The 19,980-nt window shown below is 40.7% G+C and overlaps 1 protein-coding gene across 3 annotated transcripts in view; it reads left to right on the forward strand.

Moving 5' to 3' along the window:
* The window catches only part of LOC106092660 (myosin-I heavy chain), a 306,781-nt gene that overhangs the window by 107,688 nt on the left and 179,113 nt on the right, over nt 1-19,980 (forward strand). For all 3 annotated transcript variants that reach the window (XM_059362006.1, XM_059362007.1, XM_059362008.1), the window contains 4 exons: nt 8,102-8,667; nt 8,727-8,969; nt 11,944-12,309; nt 15,070-15,188. In XM_059362006.1, coding sequence (XP_059217989.1) covers nt 8,102-8,667; nt 8,727-8,969; nt 11,944-12,309; nt 15,070-15,188 — 1,294 coding nt within the window. The remainder of the gene's footprint in view (nt 1-8,101; nt 8,668-8,726; nt 8,970-11,943; nt 12,310-15,069; nt 15,189-19,980) is intronic.

Below are 19,980 nucleotides of genomic sequence, written 5' to 3' on the forward strand. Positions count from 1 at the left end.
GAATTTTGAAATTTGACTTAAAGGACATCTGGTGCAAAAGGATGAAGGAGAAATAAAAAATGGAAGTATAGTACTGGTAATGGGAGTAAACGTACGTTTAGTACTCATGCCGGAAAAATATGATGGGTGACTATGACCTTTTTACAATTCGTACATTTAGGTACCAATATTGGTACCATTTGATACTTTATGTGCAGATTGAGCTAGAGGTCTGAAATGTGGCGTGCAGGTAAAACTTAGAAACATATGATGGGCGACTAAATGATTTTTTTTTTACAATTCGAAGACTTTGGTACCAAAGTTGGTACTATTTGGTACTTTCTTTATAGATGGAGCTGGAGGCCCGAAATTTTGCATGTAGGTACAACTAAGAAATAAATGATTGATGACTTAATGATCTATTCAAAATTCGTACATTGTACCTTTGGTGCCAAAATTAGTTCCATTTTGTACTTTCTGTTCAGATTGAGCTTGAGTTCTGAAATTTGACATGTAGGTACAACTAAGAAATTGATGATGGGTAACTAAATAATCTATTCACTACTCGTACATTTTGGTCCCAAAAATTGCAAAATAGTATGAAATAGCTTATCTTCGCTAGCTGCGAACGGGGATTGCTAAAATTAAGCAATTTGAAAGAGAATACATATCTTTTATTATTAAAAAATAATATTTAAGATTTTAAGCAATATTATGTCATTGAGACATCCCATGGCTGCAATCCCATGGCAGCCGGTTGTACGCACCGGATTGACCCGATGGAATCTTCATCGGCAAGGGCTGCCGCCTCAGTGTACGTGTTCGTTTTTTTTTGTCATGGGAGAGGCACATCCCGGAGTGCCTTCTCCGTATGCTTCTGGTCCGTGCCGGGATTGAAAAGAACCCCGGACCCTGGTTCTGTTCCGTTTGCCAGAATCGCCTTCATCATCGGTCAGTGTCGGTGAGGTGTAACCGGTGCTTGGAGTGGCTACATTTCCGTTCTTGCTCTGGCCTAACTTCGCTACGGGAGTATAGTCATACTGGCTATGTCGCTAGGTGCTGTGCGAACATAGCCAGCAGTGGGCCACAAGCGTCGCCGTCGTCGCCTTCGGCGTCCTCGTCGTCGGACTATGTGACCCCCCGACCTCTCCCGTACGGCAATTTATGCAACGACAGTACCCTAGCCCTACTATTGTCAGGCCAGTGCCGGGAAGTGTACGGTTCTTGCAGTTAAACTGCAATGGACTGCGAGGCAAGATTGATGAGATTGTAGATTTTATGAGCGGAAGAGCATATCGGTCGCAGTGATCCAGGAGACAAAGCTGACTAACACCTGCAGCTTGCACAGTTGTCACGGCTACAATGTGCTACGTAAGGATCGCTCAAGGAATGGAGGTGGGGGATTGGCCTTCGTTATACACCATTCCGTGCAGTATAGACCTATCTCGCCTGCGCTTGACGCTAGTGACCCATACATGGAATGTATGGGGGTAGCAGTCAGGTCTGGTACTGCCGAGATAGAGATATACAACGTGTATATACCGTGTATATACCGGTTGGTAGCTGTGTCCCGATTAATGGCCAGGCCTACAGCCCCGACATAAGTGGGTTGCTATCTGGCCATAGTCGTCTGGTTCTGGGGGATTTTAATGCACATCACTCGTCATGGCATTCTCCCCTAGGTAACGACCAGCGTGGCATAGCTTTGGCAGAGCAGATAGATAGCTCCACGTTTTGCACGGTGAATGAGTATGCCCCCACTAGGATTACGAGGAGGTGCAGCAGCTCGCCAGACATCTCAATCGCATCCCCTGATCTCCTGAGTGACGTATCCTGGCAAGCCGTCATCTCTTTGGGGTCAGACCACCTCCCCATAATCCTCACCATCGACCGACCACCCGACTTCATAACCTCTGAGCGCCGGACGTTCATCAATTACAAGAAGGCCAATTGGACTGGCTTCAGAGAGTATACCAATCGCCGCTTCAATGAACTGCCACCCCCCTCTGATGTGCTTGTGGCCGAGAGGAAATTCCGAGACATCATCAACGCAGCAGCCGCTCGCTTTATACCAGCCGGTCGAATACCGCAAGTGCGACCCAATTTCCCGGCGCAAGCAGTGGTACTCGCAGACGAGCGTGATGGGATTCGTGCTATGGACCCCGCTAACCCCAGAATCAGCGAGCTGAATCTGGAAATAAACAGGGTAGTCAACGAACATAAGCGGAATTTGTGGCTGGAACACTTGGAGCAATGTAACTTAGGCACCGGTGCAGGCAAACTGTGGGCCACTGTTAAGTCTCTCTCGAACCCCGGTAGACGGGGCGACAGGACCTCAGTCGCTTTTGGCGAGTTAACCGTGACTGATCCGAAGAGATGCGCCAGGTTGTTCAACCGTCAATTTATTGTGCATCCCGAGAGAGACAGGGCAAGAAGGAGAGCCATTCGCCGTATTCGTGGTCTCCGAGCCGATGAACAGCCATCACAATTTACCGTGGGCGAAGTTACGAATGTCATCCGTGGCGACAAATCTTCCAAGGCGTTGGGCTCCGACGGAATCTCTACATTGATGCTGAAGAATCTGGATTTACCTGGAGTTGAGTACCTTACCACTGTCCTTAACCTGTCATTGAACACTCTTATAGTTCCCGATGTCTGGAAAATGGGCAGAGTGATCCCGCTACTGAAGCCTGGTAAAGACCCGAGTTTGGGGGAGTCGTACAGACCGATCTCCCTTCTCTCACCAGTGGCTAAGACTCTTGAGGCATTACTCCTCCCGAACCTCGTAGGAGAATTTCCATTCGCCGAGCATCAACACGGATTTCGGAGACTGCACAGCACACAGGTCCTCGTGGCACTGGACCTATCGAAGGCATTCGACACGGTCAGCCATGCCAAATTAGCCAGGCGTGAAACGTTGGGTCGCGAATTATCTGTGTGGGCGCCAGTCATTTGTGGAATTTAGGGATAAGAAGTAAAAACACCGTAGAGTGAAACAGAGAGTTCCCCAAGGTGGGGTGATATCTCCGGCTCTGTTTAACCTCTACCTATCCTCCATCCCACCTCCTCCAGACGGCATAGAGATCGTATCATATGCGGACGACTGTACGATCATGGCATCAGGCCCCCCACCCATTGATGACATCTGCGATAGGTTGAACGTCTACCTCAACGAGCTTGCCTCATATTTCGCTGCAAGAAATCTGAAGATATCCGCCACCAAATCTTCAGCCACACTGTTCACTACAAATACGCGTGAGGTGAATTCTGAGCTGACTGTGATCGTCGATGGAGAAATGATTCCGACCATCAAGTGTCCCAAAATACTTGGCGTCACATTTGACAGCTCCTACACTTTCCCCCACATGCCACAGCAATCTGCAATAAAGTCAAAAGTAGAAACAAGGTCCTCAAGTCACTCGCTGGCAGCACTTGGGGTGCAGACAAAGAAACCTTGTTGACCACGTACAAAGCAATTGGCCGGTCTGTGGTAAGTTATGCAGCGCCAGTGTGGTCACGTCAACTTTGTGACACGCAGTGGAATAATATTCAGATCTGTCAGAATGCCGCCCTCCGAACTGCGACGGGCTGTCTCCTTAGTTCTCATGTGGACCACCTCCATCAGGAGACAAAGATCCTACCTGTGCGAAGACATAACTACATGCTGTCTAAGCAATACCTTTTGGGCTGTTATCGCAGAAATCATCCAAATCATCATCTTGTGGATAGATACCCACCGCCCAGAAGCCTTAAGGTAGATCTACACGATCTAGAGCGTGATGTCCAGCGCTACAAGAGAGAACCTCTAGATCAAGCGGCATATCAAGCGGGTCTGAACAACATTCATGCAGACACGGTAGCAGACGCGTTAATTGGCTACCGGGTGAATGTAGTCCTTGGAGAACGACCGCCACCCATTGCACCCGAAGAAATCGACCTCCCCCGGCAAACCAGAGTGGTTCTGGCTCAATTACGATCCGGCAGATGCAGCCGCCTCAATTCCCACAGAGCTAGGATTGATGCCGGCGTGCAAGATGTATGTCCCGATTGTAACCAGGGACCGCACGATACACGTCACCTGTTTAACTGCCCGGCCAGACCCACTCGACTCAGACCCAGATCCCTGTGGACGCACCCCATCTTAGTCGCGGAGTTCCTGGGTCTTGACACTCAACAGAATCAAGCAGACGAAAGATAGTACACAATAAACTGCTACAACAACAACAACAATATTGAGAAAGTTAGATTTTTACTCCGTTTTAGAAAGGTGTTGCATTTTCGCACCATTGACTTGCCGAACATTTACATTTATGTATTTGGCTGTTTGATACTAACACATATTGAAACACGTAAAAGCGTGCTAAGTTAGGTCGGACCGAATTTTATATACCTTCCACCAAGGATCGCATTAGTCAAGCAAAGGATAATGGATACAAATCGCTATGCTGTTGGAGTCATATCGGGTTATGGACCGATTCGGACCATACATGATTTGAATGTTGGAGACCATTAACTTTAACTTTGCATTAACTTTATTTCTTGCCGTGCGGACATCCTTATGAAGTTCAGCCGTTTAAAACGTTTCCACCTTTCATCTAAGGCAGAGTAGTCCAAATTTTTAAGTCCCGATACGGCAACTTTCCCACTTTCTTTGACACAGTGAAATTGTAAGCTGGATAAATCAAACCATGTCTTGAGAAACAAGGGGCAGATATTTGGTCATAGAGCCAAATATTAGAAGTATTATTCGCAAAAAAATATCCAAAAGGGTATTAACAGTTGACGAGAAATGAGTGGGGTTTCTAGAATTGGTAGGGAAGAGACCAAGTGTCAACATATTCTCCGTCAATTGGGAATCTACAAGAATATTGGAATTTAAGTTCCCAGCTATAAACATCGTTACATCCCAATGTTATGGTCTTTAAGACGTTATGAATTTGATTCAAATCTATTGAATTGTTTTGCCGGTAAATATAACCAAATCAGATTTTTTTCAAGTTAGATAAAAGCTACACGATTATATATTTCATTTGATCCCCAGGGCTAGATTTTAGTCGGAATTTGACTTTTATCGTGTTCCTTGCATATATGGAAACACCCCCACGACGAACTCTATCTGTTCTGAATACAGTACATCCATCCAAGTTTATCAAGCTATCTGGTATTGTGTAACCAAGTCTCTAAGAGACAAAACAACAAAACAAATTTTGGCCATGAACATTCCACTAAGGAACAGGGGCAAACTTCTCACATATAAATGAGTGCAGTCCGATTCAAGTTTAAACTCAATGATAAGAGGCCTCCTTTTTAAAGCCTAGTCCGAACGGCGTGCCGCAGTGCGACATCTCTTTGGAGAGAAGTTGCACATGGCATAGTACCTCACAAATGTTGCCAGCATTAGGAGGGTTAAACAACCGTTGAAAAATTTTTCTGATGGTCTCGCCAGGATTCGAACCCAGACGTTCAGTGTCATAGGCGGACATGCTAACCTCTGCGCTTGAACTTATAAATCTTGTTTAATATACTTTGAGAATTTATTTGTTTTTCATTTAAAAAACTTTCCTTAAGCTCTCTAAAGATCACACTTTATAATCGGGAGATCTGCTTATGTAGTAGCTATATCAGGTTATCGACCGACTTGAACCATACGTAGCGCAGTTGTTGGAAATCATAACAGAGCACTTCATCCAAAATGTTAGCCAAATTGGATAATTTTAAGCGTCTAGCTTTACTTCTTCGAAAAAAAGCGTGCAATCAAACGGACGAACGATCATGACAATGACGATCAAGAATATTTATTTATGGGGTCTTAGACGAGTGTTTCGAGGTATAACAAACAGAATGACGAAGCAAGTGTATCTATGTACGAAATTAGTACCCTATGGTGGGGGGTATAAAACACTCTCTTTATGGATTTCTCTGATTGTACGTTATAATATAGAAATAAAAATGTTGTGGTGTTTTTATTATAATTTTTCGTAAAATGAGCCAAGCAAAATTTTTTTCGTGCTATCCGGTTATCCGGTTTCCGCAGATAAATCTTCATCATTGTAAGGACTCTTCGGAGGCACTAATGGTCCTTCTGATGGCAGGAGTATTTGACGTGGTTCGTATCCAGGAAGAATGGGTGTGTGGCGAAATATTTCGTATACTAAGAATTACTGGACTTAAACTACTCAAGGGTACGGGGAATGGGAGACACAGAGCCGGTATTTTTGCAAAAAGTAGTCTAAATGTTTTCTTCTTCCGTCGCTAAGCACTGAAGATTTAGTAGTAGCCAGCTTTGAAGTTAATAGGTCTCATTACTGGCTGGCTCCCTATATGTGGCAACCGATTCGGAGATGCCGCCTTCAAGCCTTTAGTTTTTGGTTGAAGCCGTTTCTGCAAGGAAAAAGAGCCTCAATGTGGGAAATGATGCTAATGCACATCACCAGATATGGGGAAGTTTCGATATCAACGAATGGGGTTAGCTGCTTATTGAATATATTATAAGTTTCAATTTGGTGATTTGTAATTAAGGAAATAAACCGACCTTTATTATAAGGAACAATACAAGATGTTACCTTTGTATCGGAAGATGAAAGCGGAAGGATATGTGAGTGAGATGTGTTGGATCATCGTTATATTAGTTTCAGCCTTGAAGAAGATACGGAAGAACTGGTAACTGGATTAGGATAAATTTCCCCATATATTGTGCACGTCTATCCCATCTAGACCAGAAAACGAAGCGGAAACTGCGGAGGATATTGACATAATGGTCAAGCCGATTACGAAGGCCCCGAATGACTCGCTGGTGTCAGTATGTCCTAGTGCCAAGACAAGTGGTAAATAGAACCGCCATGGTGGACCCCAGAACTGGTTTGTCTAAGGAAGAGCATCAGAAAACTCTTCAACTGGTCGAAGGCCACAAAAGCTAAGTTAAAAATACACAGGGGCGAGCTTAGAAAGGCTCAGAACAAATCCTGGGTGGAATTTTGTAGCTCGAGTGGAGGATATATCTGAGGCCTCTAGGCTAAGGAAGATTCTGTCCCAGAGAATGTATGGACAATGTCTAGTGATGAAACACTAGAACTACTCGTTTTTCACATTTCCCGGGAAACTCTCCAAGAGAAAACTAGTCGCCAGAAGAGATTGTCACTGGTATGCATTCGTCGGAGGGTAAAATGTGTCTGAGTCGAAAATTCTTTTGGCTATAAAAAGTTTCGAATCTTTTAAGTCCCCAGGCCCTGATCATGTATAACCGGTTGAATAACAAGGTGTGTCCGATAGACTGGCTCCTTGGCATAGGGAAATATACTCTGCTTGTATCAACTTTTGGGAAGGAGGGACACAAAGGTCATTTTCATTCCAAAAGTAGGAAACCAGTACTATAACAAAGGCGAAAAATGTTCGCCCTGTTGTTCTGCCATCCTTCATGCTGAAGACTCTTGAGAGATTGATAGACATATCTTAGGGCAAAGATTCCAGGAGATCGGCTGTCTCGACCTTCACGACCTAGTCGCCTACAACAGCGTTCTCCCGCTGTCAAAAAATATACAATGTAGCATTTCTTGACATTGGAGGTGCGTTCAATAATGTTAAACCGTCTTTAATCATGAAGGAGCTGGAGTTTCTAGGCATCAAAACTGCCGTAAGAAAGTTTATAAAAAAGATGCATTACGTAATGATCTATATTCCAATGAAGTTCAGTGTCAAGATTAAATATATATATCTTAATGATGGGAATACAGCCATTTTATGTCCTAGATACGTGTTTGATTGACTGTGTATGCCGGCCGATGCAATATGGGACTCAATTTAAAGGTCTTTGGGAGTGTATGTTAGTGTATGAATTTGATATTTAAATTTTGGAATAAAGTGTTTTGGTGATCGAGGCCTATAGACGCATACGTCTTTGAAAATGACGTATGCGATATGGTACTTAACAAATGTGTGGGACCGGGAAGGATCCATATCTCTGCAAGTCTTCATACCTTAAATATTTAAAATATTCTATAATGGCACAAATTCATTTTAGTTCGAAGAGCATTACAGAGAGTCAGATATTATTTTGTAAAACTAAATAAATATTGTAAATATTACATATAGTCCCGTATTTTAAAATATAACTTTTGTATTACAGGGAATGCAAAGACCGTTCGCAATGACAATAGTTCCCGTTTTGGAAAGTTTCTGCAGATATGTTTCGACAAAAGCAATTGCATAATAGGCAGTGTTATTCAAGATTATTTGTTGGAGCAGTCGCGAATAACTTCTCAAAGTATTGGAGAACGGAATTATCATGTGTTGTACCACCTAGTTGCCCAAGGCCAGCGCAAGGCAGATATTATGAAAGAGTTTTACTTGAAACCTGCTTCATTTTACCGATATTTAAACGAGTACGACAGTGACATGGAGTCCGAAGCAAAAAAATTTGAGGACCTCACTATGGCGTTTACCGTATTACAAATTCCACAGAGTTCCATTGATGGCATACTTAAGGTGCTAAGCGCAATACTATGGCTAGGCAATCTTAAATTTGTTGACGTCGATGGAGAACGAAGCGATTTACATGCTGAAGACCAAAACATTTGCACGATTTTATCAGAGCTGTTGGGTCTACAATCTGATGATTTACTACAGGTTCTATTGAAACGTCAAATTAATGTTCGAGGCAATGTGACAGACATTCCCTACAAATTGCAAGAAGTATATACACTTTATTGAAATTACAATTTATTAGAACTCACATTTCATTCATATTTCAGGCTCGGGAGAACCGACACTCCATGTCGAAAGCACTGTATCTAAAAACATTCGCTTGGCTTGTTTGTAAAATAAATAACTGCACAAACCCTGGAATGGACGGTCAGCGATTTTTGGGAGTTCTTGACATATTTGGTTTTGAGAACTTTACCAGAAATTCATTTGAGCAGTTGTGCATAAATTACACAAATGAGAAACTCCATAAATTTTTTAATCATTATGTCTTTGCATTAGAACAAGAAATTGTAAGTTTGGGTGAAATGTCCATCCTCTATCAATTCTTATACTCAGAGAAATTTGCTAGCAAAAATGGAAAATGGACTGCTATTTTCAGCTAAAAATGGAAAATAAAACTAGAAAGTAGACTAAAACATTTGAAAACAACTCAAGGTGTGTTACGTTCGGCGGGGCCGAATCTTATATAACCTCTACCAAGGATCGCATTTGCCAAGATCTTTGCCGCGGATAATGGATAAGGATTATTATGCTATTGGAGCTACATCAGGTTATGGACCGATTCGAGTTATACTTAGTTTGGATGTTGGAGACCATAGTAGAAGTCATTGTGAAAAATGTCAGCCAAAGCGGATGAGAATTGACAGACTGACGGACATGGTAAGATCGACTTAAAATGTCGTGACGATCAGGTATATATACACTTTATGGGGTCTTTAAACAATACTTAGATGTATTACAGACGGATGTGGTGGAGGGAATAAAATTTCATACTCACTCTTTTCGTGTTTTGTTTCACTGTCAAACACCTTCGGTTTTGTCTATAATTTAAGCATGCATTGTCATACAAACGAACAACGCTTGCAAATTATTGAATTTTATTATCAAAATGCGTGCTCTGTTAAGAAAGTTCATCGCGCACTTCTTCCACTTTTACGACATAGCAAGAATTGTTGATTTTGAAGTGAAGACCAGCCTGCAGCATTGTAAGAGCTAACAATGCATTCAGAAAAAGTCTCTGTTGGGTGTGGTTTATGGCCTGGTGGCATCATTCGACCCTACTTCTTCAAAGATGATGCGAATCGTAACGTAACTGTGAATGGTGAGCGCTATCGTAAGATGATATCCAATTTTTTTTTTGCCCAAAATGCATGAGCTTGACTTGCATGACATTTGTTTTCAACAACACGGTGCTACAAAACAATGGACTTATTGAGGGGCGAGCTCGGTGAACATTTTATTTCACGTTCGGCCGCCTAGATCGTGCGATTTAACGCCTTTGGACTACTTTTTGGGGGTCTATGTTATAGCTCATGCCTTTACAGACAAGCCCGCTCTAATTGGGGTATTCGAAGACAACATTGAAGCATTTATTCGTGAGATATTGCCCGAAATGTTGAAAAGAGTTTGCCAAAATTGGATTAAGCGGATGAACCATTTGAGGCGCAGTCACGGTCAATATTTGCATTATATGGACCGTTCTATCGATTCGAAAAAAAATTTCGAACATATTTCTGAATTTTATGGGTTTTTTTTAACAACTTTCCTATAGCTCTTAAAAAATCATCCTTTACATCTTATCTATTAATGCTAAGGGTATACGACCCACATTTTTGTTGTTGTTATTTTTTGCAAATTGATTTTTTTTCAAATGACAGTAGACAAAATAGCTACTAATATCATGTTTCTGCTTTTAAATGAAGAGTTTGTTGCTACAATTGCAAAAATATATCTTCTTCTTATATATAAATATCAATTTGTGTTTGTTTGTAGGTTTCTTCGTTTGTTTGTGTGTTCCTTATAGACTCAGATACGGCGGAACCGATTTTCTTGAAATTCTCACTGATTCTGCATAATGATCTCGTGGTGAAAATAGGGTACTAAATTTCTTGTTATCTGAAGGGGGAGCGAACCCTCCCCCTTACCATAATTTTCAGAAACGCCAGATCTCGGAGATGGGTGGTGCGTTTTAAGCGAAATTTTGTGTGCTCTCTTATAGTAACCTACAAACAAAAATTTTGTATTAAAATTTCGGATGGGGTACCAAGTGGGGGCGCCCCACCCCAAAACCTACCAAATATATATATACAACAATCACGACAATATGGGACTTGAATGAAAGGTATTTAAGATTAGAAAACGTATCTGATATCCAATTGTCGGACCAAGTATTTGGGGGACCACTCCAACCCCCAAAACTCCCCTAAATCGGACAACCTACCTAAAACATATATACAACAATCACGACAATATGGGAAGTTTGACTTAAAAACAACTGCTGCAAAATAATGAAAGTTGAATCATTTGACATTTTTTACGATGCAGCTAGAGGTCTGAAATTTGGCATGTAGGTACAACTAGGAAAAATATGATGGGCGACAAAATGATCTATTCAAAATTCGTACATGTTGGTACCGAAATCGGTACCATTTGGTACCTTCTTTGCAGATGGAGGTAGAGGTCTGAAATTTGGCATGTAGGTACAACTAGGAAATAATTGATGCATGACTAAATGATCTATTAACAATTCGTACATATAGGTACCAAAACGTACATAATGGTAATTTCTTTATGATTGAGCTAGAACTTTAAATTTTTTTTGCACTTCGTAAATTAAGCTACTAAGCCGTACGTATGGTACATTCTTTGCAATATGAGCTTAAGCTCTGAAATTTGGGATATAGTTATACCTTGACAGTAAATGCTGAGCGACTAGAAAATATTTTTGAAATTCGTACACCAAGGAAATAAAGAGTAGAAAATAGTTCCCTCTTTACGAATTGAGCTCAATCTCTTGGAATTGGGATACAGTTACACCTTGACTATTTATTCATATTCGTGGATTTCGGTACGCAAAATTTATGTATGCAGAGTAACTATTATTTAGTTTTCATAACATGACATTTGAAATTTGTAGACTTTGACAATTTGCAGTCCACTGTAATGTCATCTCGAATACCAACCAAAGGGGTAGCGAAGCGAACCGGGGGTATGCTAGTAAGTATATCTCTTATATATTATATATAACTTTTATATATTTAAAAAAAACCATTTAAAAAACTTGTCACATGCGATCCATGGTGTGGGGTATATAAGATTCGACCCGGTCGAACTTAGCACTCTTTTACTAGGTTTGTTTAAGTTAAAAGAATAAACATAATTAAACATTATTATTAATTACACATAATTATTTCACTTATTACGATTTATCAGCTAAACTTTTAATAATCTTACATCAAAATATTGTTTCTTTTCTAAACTAAGTACCAGCAAGAAGGAATAATTTATACCAACATAGAGTTTGAGGATAATTCGTTGTGTCTGGAACTCATCGAACGACCACCTAGATGCATATTCAAGTTACTCACAGAGCAATGCCATATGCCAAAAGGATCTGATGCAGCATATTTAAGTAACATGCATGGCGAGTTTGAATTACATCCGTATTACATAAAGGGTAGTGATAAGCGTCATTGGGAAAGTGAGTTTGGCATTAAGCATTACGCAGGCGATGTCATATATGCCGTTGAAGGCTTTGTTGAGAAAAATAAAAATGCACAGCAAGATGTGCTGTTTGATATAATAAGTCGAAGTGAGAATGTATTCATCAAACAGTTGTGCTGTTATCAGGTAAATATTTCCTTGAAGTTGTTTTTTTTATACTTAAAAGCTTCCAAACTATTATTTTTTTAAATATTTATATGTATATTATGTTCTCAAATTTAATTTCGTACAAGTGTAAGGATTGGATCAATGTGTCGGTCCGCACATTGTTAAAATACCCCGAGATGTCAATGCATACCACCAGTGTGCACGTTTTGGCATCGAAGGATTCTTCTATTTTATGCACAACCTCGTGTACGGCAGTCTCCACGAACCTTCGCTTGACATAGGCATGCTGTTTGTATCTGAGCAGTTCGCTGGATGTCCTACTCATGGTGTCCACAATACGTTCCATGGTTTGAGTAGAAAGGACGTAAGGCTTATGGGTCTGTAGGCCTTCGGTGTCGCATAACTTGCCTTGTCGGGCTTGGGTATAAACACCACCCTTGCCTCCTGTCAGGCTTTCGGAGTATATGCAAGTCCTAGGCACGCTGTGAAAATTTTGTCCAGACGAGGCGCCAGATAGTCTGCCTCTTTCTGTAGTAACGCCGGAAATATTCCATCAGGTCCGGTTGACTTAAATGGTTTAAAGCTCCTGAAGGATTCCTTCACCATAAATTCCGTTGTTATAAACCTTCGATCAACGTCATTATTCCAAGATTCCGGTGTCTCCGTGAGTCCCTTCGTATCCCGTGGAAAATGCTTTTTCATCAAGAGCCTCAACATGTCCTCCGTTGTCTCTGCTCTCACTCTCATGTCGTCTACAAAAGTTTCAGTTTGGACATGGGTTTTTGAGAGAAACTTTTTTAATTTGGCGGCGTCATTGACGCTATCGACCTGTTCGCAGAAAAGCTTCCAGGAGGCACTTTTGCTGCTCTGGTAATCTTATTTTAGTCCTTGAGCCGTGTGTAATACACATCCCAATAAAGTTCCGCTTTTTAACGACGTGCTCTGTGATAAAGTCTGCGGGCCTCTTTCCCAATAGTGCGAATCTCCCCGGTCATCCAGGGTTTTCTTGGGCTGATTTCGTTTCCCGAAGAAGACAATTATCTTCGAAGGACCCCATTAATGCAGTCGTAATCCTGTTGACATTTTCTTTAATGTCTTGTATGCTTTGACAATCTAAATTATCTTGCCCAAGTCTTCTTCTGACTAGCCTTCCGAATTTTGTCCAGTTGGTTTTCAACTTATTCCGGAAGCTTGTCTGATTTGGCGCTGGCCGTTCTATTCTTAACCTAATGTAGCGATGGTCAGAGAAAGAGTGTTCCATGGAGACACTCCAATCCTGAACCTCATCGATTAAATTTTCCGAACATATCGTCACATCTAATACCTCCTCCCTAATCATATTAATCATGTCGTTTGTATTCAAGAACTCTGCCAGGGCTTGGCCCCGCTTACTAGTGTTGGTACTACCCCACGAAATGTGGTGAGAGTTCGCATCGCACCCTTTTAGTCTCTGTTCGTTAGGCTGCATTGTGTCTACAATCCCTGTACTGCCTGATGTTCCACTATTACAATCTTTGCCTATCTTAGCCTTCCAAATTTTCATTAAATGGGCTTCTTGGGAGTAAATGGACATCTTAGGCGACTTTGAGTTCTCTGTCACTGCACTGCCTGAGGTTTCAGCATTAGGATCTTTATCCATCCTAGTCTTCCTGATCTCGAGAAGTCGTTAATGGTTCCGTTGTCGGCCCCTGTTCGTTAGGCTGTATTGTGTCTCTCGCCCCTGCACAGCGGAAAATTTGATTGATCGAGACCAGCTCTTTCTCCATACCAGGCCAAAGAGAGTCAAGCCCACTGATGAAGGTCGAAAGAAAATCCAATACTTTCCCATTTCCCCATCTATTGTCCCTTGCGGCACTAAGCGTCATGGAAACCCGCGAAGAAGTCATTCTCGCTTTCCAATGGGTTCCGAATGAGCTCGGAGAATGTACTTATCGAACATCAGCTATCTTTCTATGGATAGCCGTCCTTCCGGATTGCCTCGGTCCAGGTTCTTATGGTAAACCGTTCGATTTCTTGGCCCGTTTGTAATCGGCAGATCGATGTCGTTTATTCCCTGGATTGGGCCTATCATTTGAGTGAGACAGCATTGCAGTGAGGACACTATCCTGATCACCCTTCCTGACTTTGGCGTCAGGATAAATGAAAGGCCTCGGCTTAACAGATATAACATTTTTTGGGCTTGGTGTTGTGTGCGCGGAGCTTCTATTTGCGGTCTCGGTTTTATCTGTTGCATTTGTAGCAGTCTTCGTTGTTGTGTTAGAGTTGGTGCATGTTCTGGTATCGTCTGATCTAGCAATCAAATGCGATCTCAACCATGATTACAAAAAATGGGCAGAGAGACTATCAGAACAGAACGGATACGATGACAGACGGAAATGGTTAAGCCGAATCAAGACGAAGTTTTGAGTCAAATCATAATTCTATATAAATATGTACTTTGCTTATGTATTTCGTGCTAGGATCTTAAACCATCAACAGATTTATTTAGAAAATTCGAGTAATACATCGAACTTTGGACGTCGTGTCACACGGATTATCGTTATCCAATCGCCATAATAATTGCTTATTTGGATCAAAAAGGTAAAAAGAGGGTATACCTTTAAAAAGAATACTTTTCGTATTTTGGGACACTCTAATGTTTACCACCCCCACCACATTTGCATAACTTGGCGCATTGCGACTTCTAAAATAAGCTTCAATCTTAGTCTCCATAGCATAATAAAACAGAGCAAAAAACAAATGTGTTCTATATAAAACATATAATTTACTTATTTTCAGGAACTTTTGCCTTCTTCTACAATCCAAAGGGGAACATCTAAATCGAAGTTGACTGTTAGTGATCATTTCAGGCAGCAGTTGCAATCCTTACTCGATGTGTTGCAAACTTCTAAAATATGGTAAGTCACAAATTTCAAAAAATGAGTCATGCCCTCTCAATTTCATGTATTTGAAAAACAACTTCATTTTTTATTTTTCTCAGAAGGCCAGCATCTTCCAAAATTTCAAAATTTTGAGCAATTTTTTTTATTTTTACATTTCTGAAAACTTAATTTGCCTTCTCCGAGGTCAGGTCTACTGACCCTCTAGTTGTTAAAAAGATGTGCTATCTACTGGGATATCGCCGAACCATGACACCTGCAATAGCTTATTCTCCCAACGAGAATAAAACGTTCTCCGTTACGCTCAGAATGTTTAAAAAGTGAATTTTGAACTGCACATCCATCTCATTAAGAGATCTGCAAAAGTCAAGGGCTGAGAAGATATGTATTTATGCCAATCGTCGTTAATACACTATCAGGCCTGTTCCGGAAATCGGAATCGCAAAAATTGTGCGAAGTAAATTTTAAATTATGTTCCAGCAATCGGATGTATTGAAGTTTTGGAACACAGGAGGTTCCTTATCATTGAGCTTAAAACTTAAATTGGACAGCACGATTTGATATCTCCATGACGGAATGTTTGTGGGAAAATTTATAGTGCGAAATCAGTAATACTGAACGTATGATATGAATCGTCAAACTGCAGTTAAATGCACCGCTATCATATTTTTCGTTCACTAAACATTTCACAAACAAAGTATCACTAACTACTCTCATTCATGTTTTAGTGCCCGATTGCATTTTCGGTATCCGTACTAATCCAACGCAAAAACAAATTGGGAATTTTTTACAATAAACAAAAAAACTTTTGTTATGAAGTTGTTTTTTATTGCAATTTTGTAAAGTTTCACTTCAACATTTCAAACGGTAGCCATAAATGTAGCTTACCTTATTATAAACCCTTTAGCTGTTTTGTCTACTGTAAAAGGAACCTTTTTTTGGTTGCAAAATCTCTTTAATAACAAAAGTTTTTCAATAGCCGCAAACGATTATTTGTTTATTGACCAATAATTATTCTCTTATGGCTCTCCTACTAGAAGAAATGACATTTGAGCGTATAGACCAGTAATGGACAAAATTATTTATATTATTGTACATTACTGTTTTGCATTTTTTTTGTTTGGCATTCATTCATTATTTTGTTTTCATGAACGTTATAAAAATATATATTGGGTTAGGTTAGGTTGAAAAGAGGGTGCGGATTCTAATCCTCCCCATGCTGCTATGGACACACACCTAAGCCAGTAATCGGCTTGTTGTGCACTCTAAAAACAAAAAAGTAACATCGGAAAAGAAAATCTTAAGTTAGGAATTCCCTAATTGTTAGGGTAGTGGTATGAAATTCCCCTAAGTTAGTTTATGTCTTGTATTATGTCCCCACCTAAGTTTTTATACCTTCCACCATAGGGTGGGGGTATACTAATTTCGTCATTCTGTTTGTAACTCCTCGAAATATGCGTCTGGGACCCCATAAAGTATATATATTCTTGATCGTCATGTCATTTTAAGTCAACCTAGCCATGTCCGTCGGTCCATCTGTCTGTCGAAAGAACGCAAACTTTCGAAGGAGTAAAGCTAGGCGCTTGAAATTTTGCACAAATACTTCTTATTAGTGTAGATCGGGTGGAATTGTAAATGGGCCAAATCGGTCCATTTTTTGATATAGCTGCCATATAAACCGATCTTGGGTCTTGATTTCTTGAGCCTCTAGAGGGCGTCTGATTTGACTGAAATTTTGCATGAGGTGTTTTGTTATGACTTCCAATTACTGTGCTAAGTATGGCGCAAATCTGCACATAACCTGATATAGCTGTCATATAAACCGGCTCATCCGATTTGGCTGAAATTTTGTACAACGGCTTCTCTCATGACCTTCAACATGCGTGTCTAATATGGCCTGAATCGATCAATAGCTTGATGCAGCTCCCATATAAACCGATCTCCCGATTTTGCTTCTTGAGCCCCTACAAGGCGCAATTCTTATCCGAATGAACTGGAATATTACACAATGACTTCTACAATGTTCATCATTCATTTGTGGTCCGAATCGGACTATAAGTTGATATAGCTCAAATAGCATAACAGTTCTTATTCAATATTCTTTGTTTGCCTAAAAAGAGATACCGCGCATAGAACTCGACAATTGCGATCCATGGTGGAGGGTATATAAGATTAACGAGTATCCGTGAATTATATAAGAATTGCTATCAAATTTAAGTTCAGCGTTCAAAGGCCAAAATGTCTACGAATATTTAGGTTCAGCCTTATTCAGAAGTAATGATGTTTTCTTACTCTTTTTGTGTACTTGTTGTCCCTATTATTTTTTCCACCACTGTATCCTTCCTCGTAACTTGTTTCGAAATCCACTAAGCGTATGGGTGTATTCAGAAGGATACGTAAGAAGTAAAATAACAAATAAAATCTAATTATAAGTATTATATATTTGATCCCATTGATTGTTTTCTCGTTTGGTTTTTGAATCGCGTTGTTCAAAAAAAAAAATAGGAGTTTGGGTGATTTTTTATAAAATTAAATAAACGAATGTTTCAATTGTTATTATTAAACTTTAAACAATAATTTATGTTAGGTTAGGTAAGGTTAAAAACAGGGTTCGGATATTAACCCGCCCTATGGACGTACATCTAAGCCAGAAATCGGCTTCTTGTGCGCTCTAAAAACTATAAAGTAACCTCTAAAAAGAAAATTTGAAGTTATTAATTCCGTGCTACTTACAAAATCCTTAATTGTTTTCAATACCACTCCCTAAGTTGGTTCATGTCTGATATTGTGTCTCCTACTAAGTGCCGGTATCTGTTGGACGCGAAAGCTGGGCAATGACAAAGGAAATGCTCCAACGTCTCATCATCTTTCCCGCATGCCCTACACTTGCTATAACTTGTCGCACCGATCTTACATAAGTAGTCCTTTGTATCCCGTTATGATAGCCTCGTGTTCTCACGATTTGGATCCCCCCATAGGATTATCACTTGTCGCACCGATCTTACATAAGTAGTCCTTTGTATCCCGTTATGATAGCCTCGTCTTTTCACGATTTGGATCCCCCCATAGGATTATCGCCGTCCTACCGACCGTTTCGCTGTTCCACAATGTTGCATGCGCATTCATCGCCCACTTCCTTAACTCGGACTGCTTCGACCCGAATGGCTTCGGGTTAATCAAGTTTATTGACGGCAGTTCTCTGGTCTTCACTGCCAAATCGTCTGCTTTCTCCTTTCCAGTTACTCCGCTACCCAAACGATCCTCAGAGAAGGCGTTAACCACTTTCTTACATTCCAAGACTTCATGATCTTACCGTCCTGGTTGTTATTGCCCTTATGGCCATTTTACTATCCGTAAAGATGTTCACACTCGACGACCTTGCGTTAACATCACACCACCTCGCGCATTCCGCGATCGCGGGATCTTCGCCTGCAGGACCGTATTATGATCAGGCAGTCTAAAACAGATCTTAGTCCCTGGGTAGACCCTCAGGCCCACTCTGTCCTCTAGATTTGATCCATCCGTGTAATATGATCTTCCAGATGGCAATACTAGGGTTCCGTCAATCTAAGACTGTGCCGATGTGCTGCACTCGACTTCAAGGTTCATCTAAGGTATCCGATCAAAAACCTTTTCCCTTCCAGGTTTACTATCGTCGCCCCGATTATACCGGGATGGTATGACCTCCTCCTATCCTCCATCCATTCTCCCCTCACCTTAAGTCGCATAGCCGCAACGGCTGCCTAAGTATTTCTGTAATAGTGGAAATTAGAAAGCTCTGTTGAAAAGAAAGGCGAGAGTTAAGGCAAAACTATGAAGAAGTCCAAGAATGGTAGCATTGCTGGTCAAGAACTATAAAATTTCATATCAAATCGCTTCATGCAAAATTTCAGCCAAATCGGATTAGAATTGCGCCCTATATAGGTTGAAGAAGTCAAGACCCCAGATCGGTTTATATGACAGGTATGAATCGATTTGAATCGTACTTAGCATAGTTGTTGGATGTCATAATAAAACACTTCATGCAAAATTTCAGCCAAATCGGATTAGAATTGCGCCCTATAGAGGCTGAAGAAGTGGAGACCCCAGATCGGTTTATATGACAGGTATATCAAGTTATTTACCGATTTGAACCACACTTAACACAGTTATTGGAAATCACAACAAAACACCTCATGCCAAATTTCAGCCAAATCGGATAAGAATGGCGCCCCCTAGTGGCTCAAGAAGTCAATATCCAAGATCAGTTTATAGGGCACCTTTATCAAAACATGGACCGATATGGCCCATTTACAATCCCAACCGACCTACATTAATAAGAAGTATTCGTGCAAAATTTCAAGTAGCTAGCTTTACTCCTACGAAAGTTAGCGTGCTTTCGACAGACAGGCGGACTGACATGGCTAGATCGACTTAAAATGACCTGACGATTAAGAATATATATACTTTATGGGGTCTCAGAGGAATATTTTGAGGAGTTACAAACAGAATGACGAAATTAGTATACCCCCATCCTATGGTGGAGGGTATAAAAAGGGACGCATGTATACATGAATATAAATCAGCTGACTTTAACTTATTAAATCCCAAAAACGCAATGCCACCTCGCTGTGGTTCAAAGTCGAAAAATCGTAAAAATCCTTCTGTAGCTGTGATATACTTCGAATTTTTATGGAAAATTGTGGTCGCTAGCCTGGGATCTGAACTAATGTTCACATTAAGACAATGTCTTTTAAATTTATTAATTAAAATCGACCGAAAAGCATTTTTTGATAAAAAGGTTGTTAGGTAAAAATTTCGCAACTATTAC

Source organism: Stomoxys calcitrans, chromosome 2 (genome assembly GCF_963082655.1).
Source record: "Stomoxys calcitrans chromosome 2, idStoCalc2.1, whole genome shotgun sequence".
NCBI lineage: Eukaryota > Metazoa > Arthropoda > Insecta > Diptera > Muscidae > Stomoxys > Stomoxys calcitrans.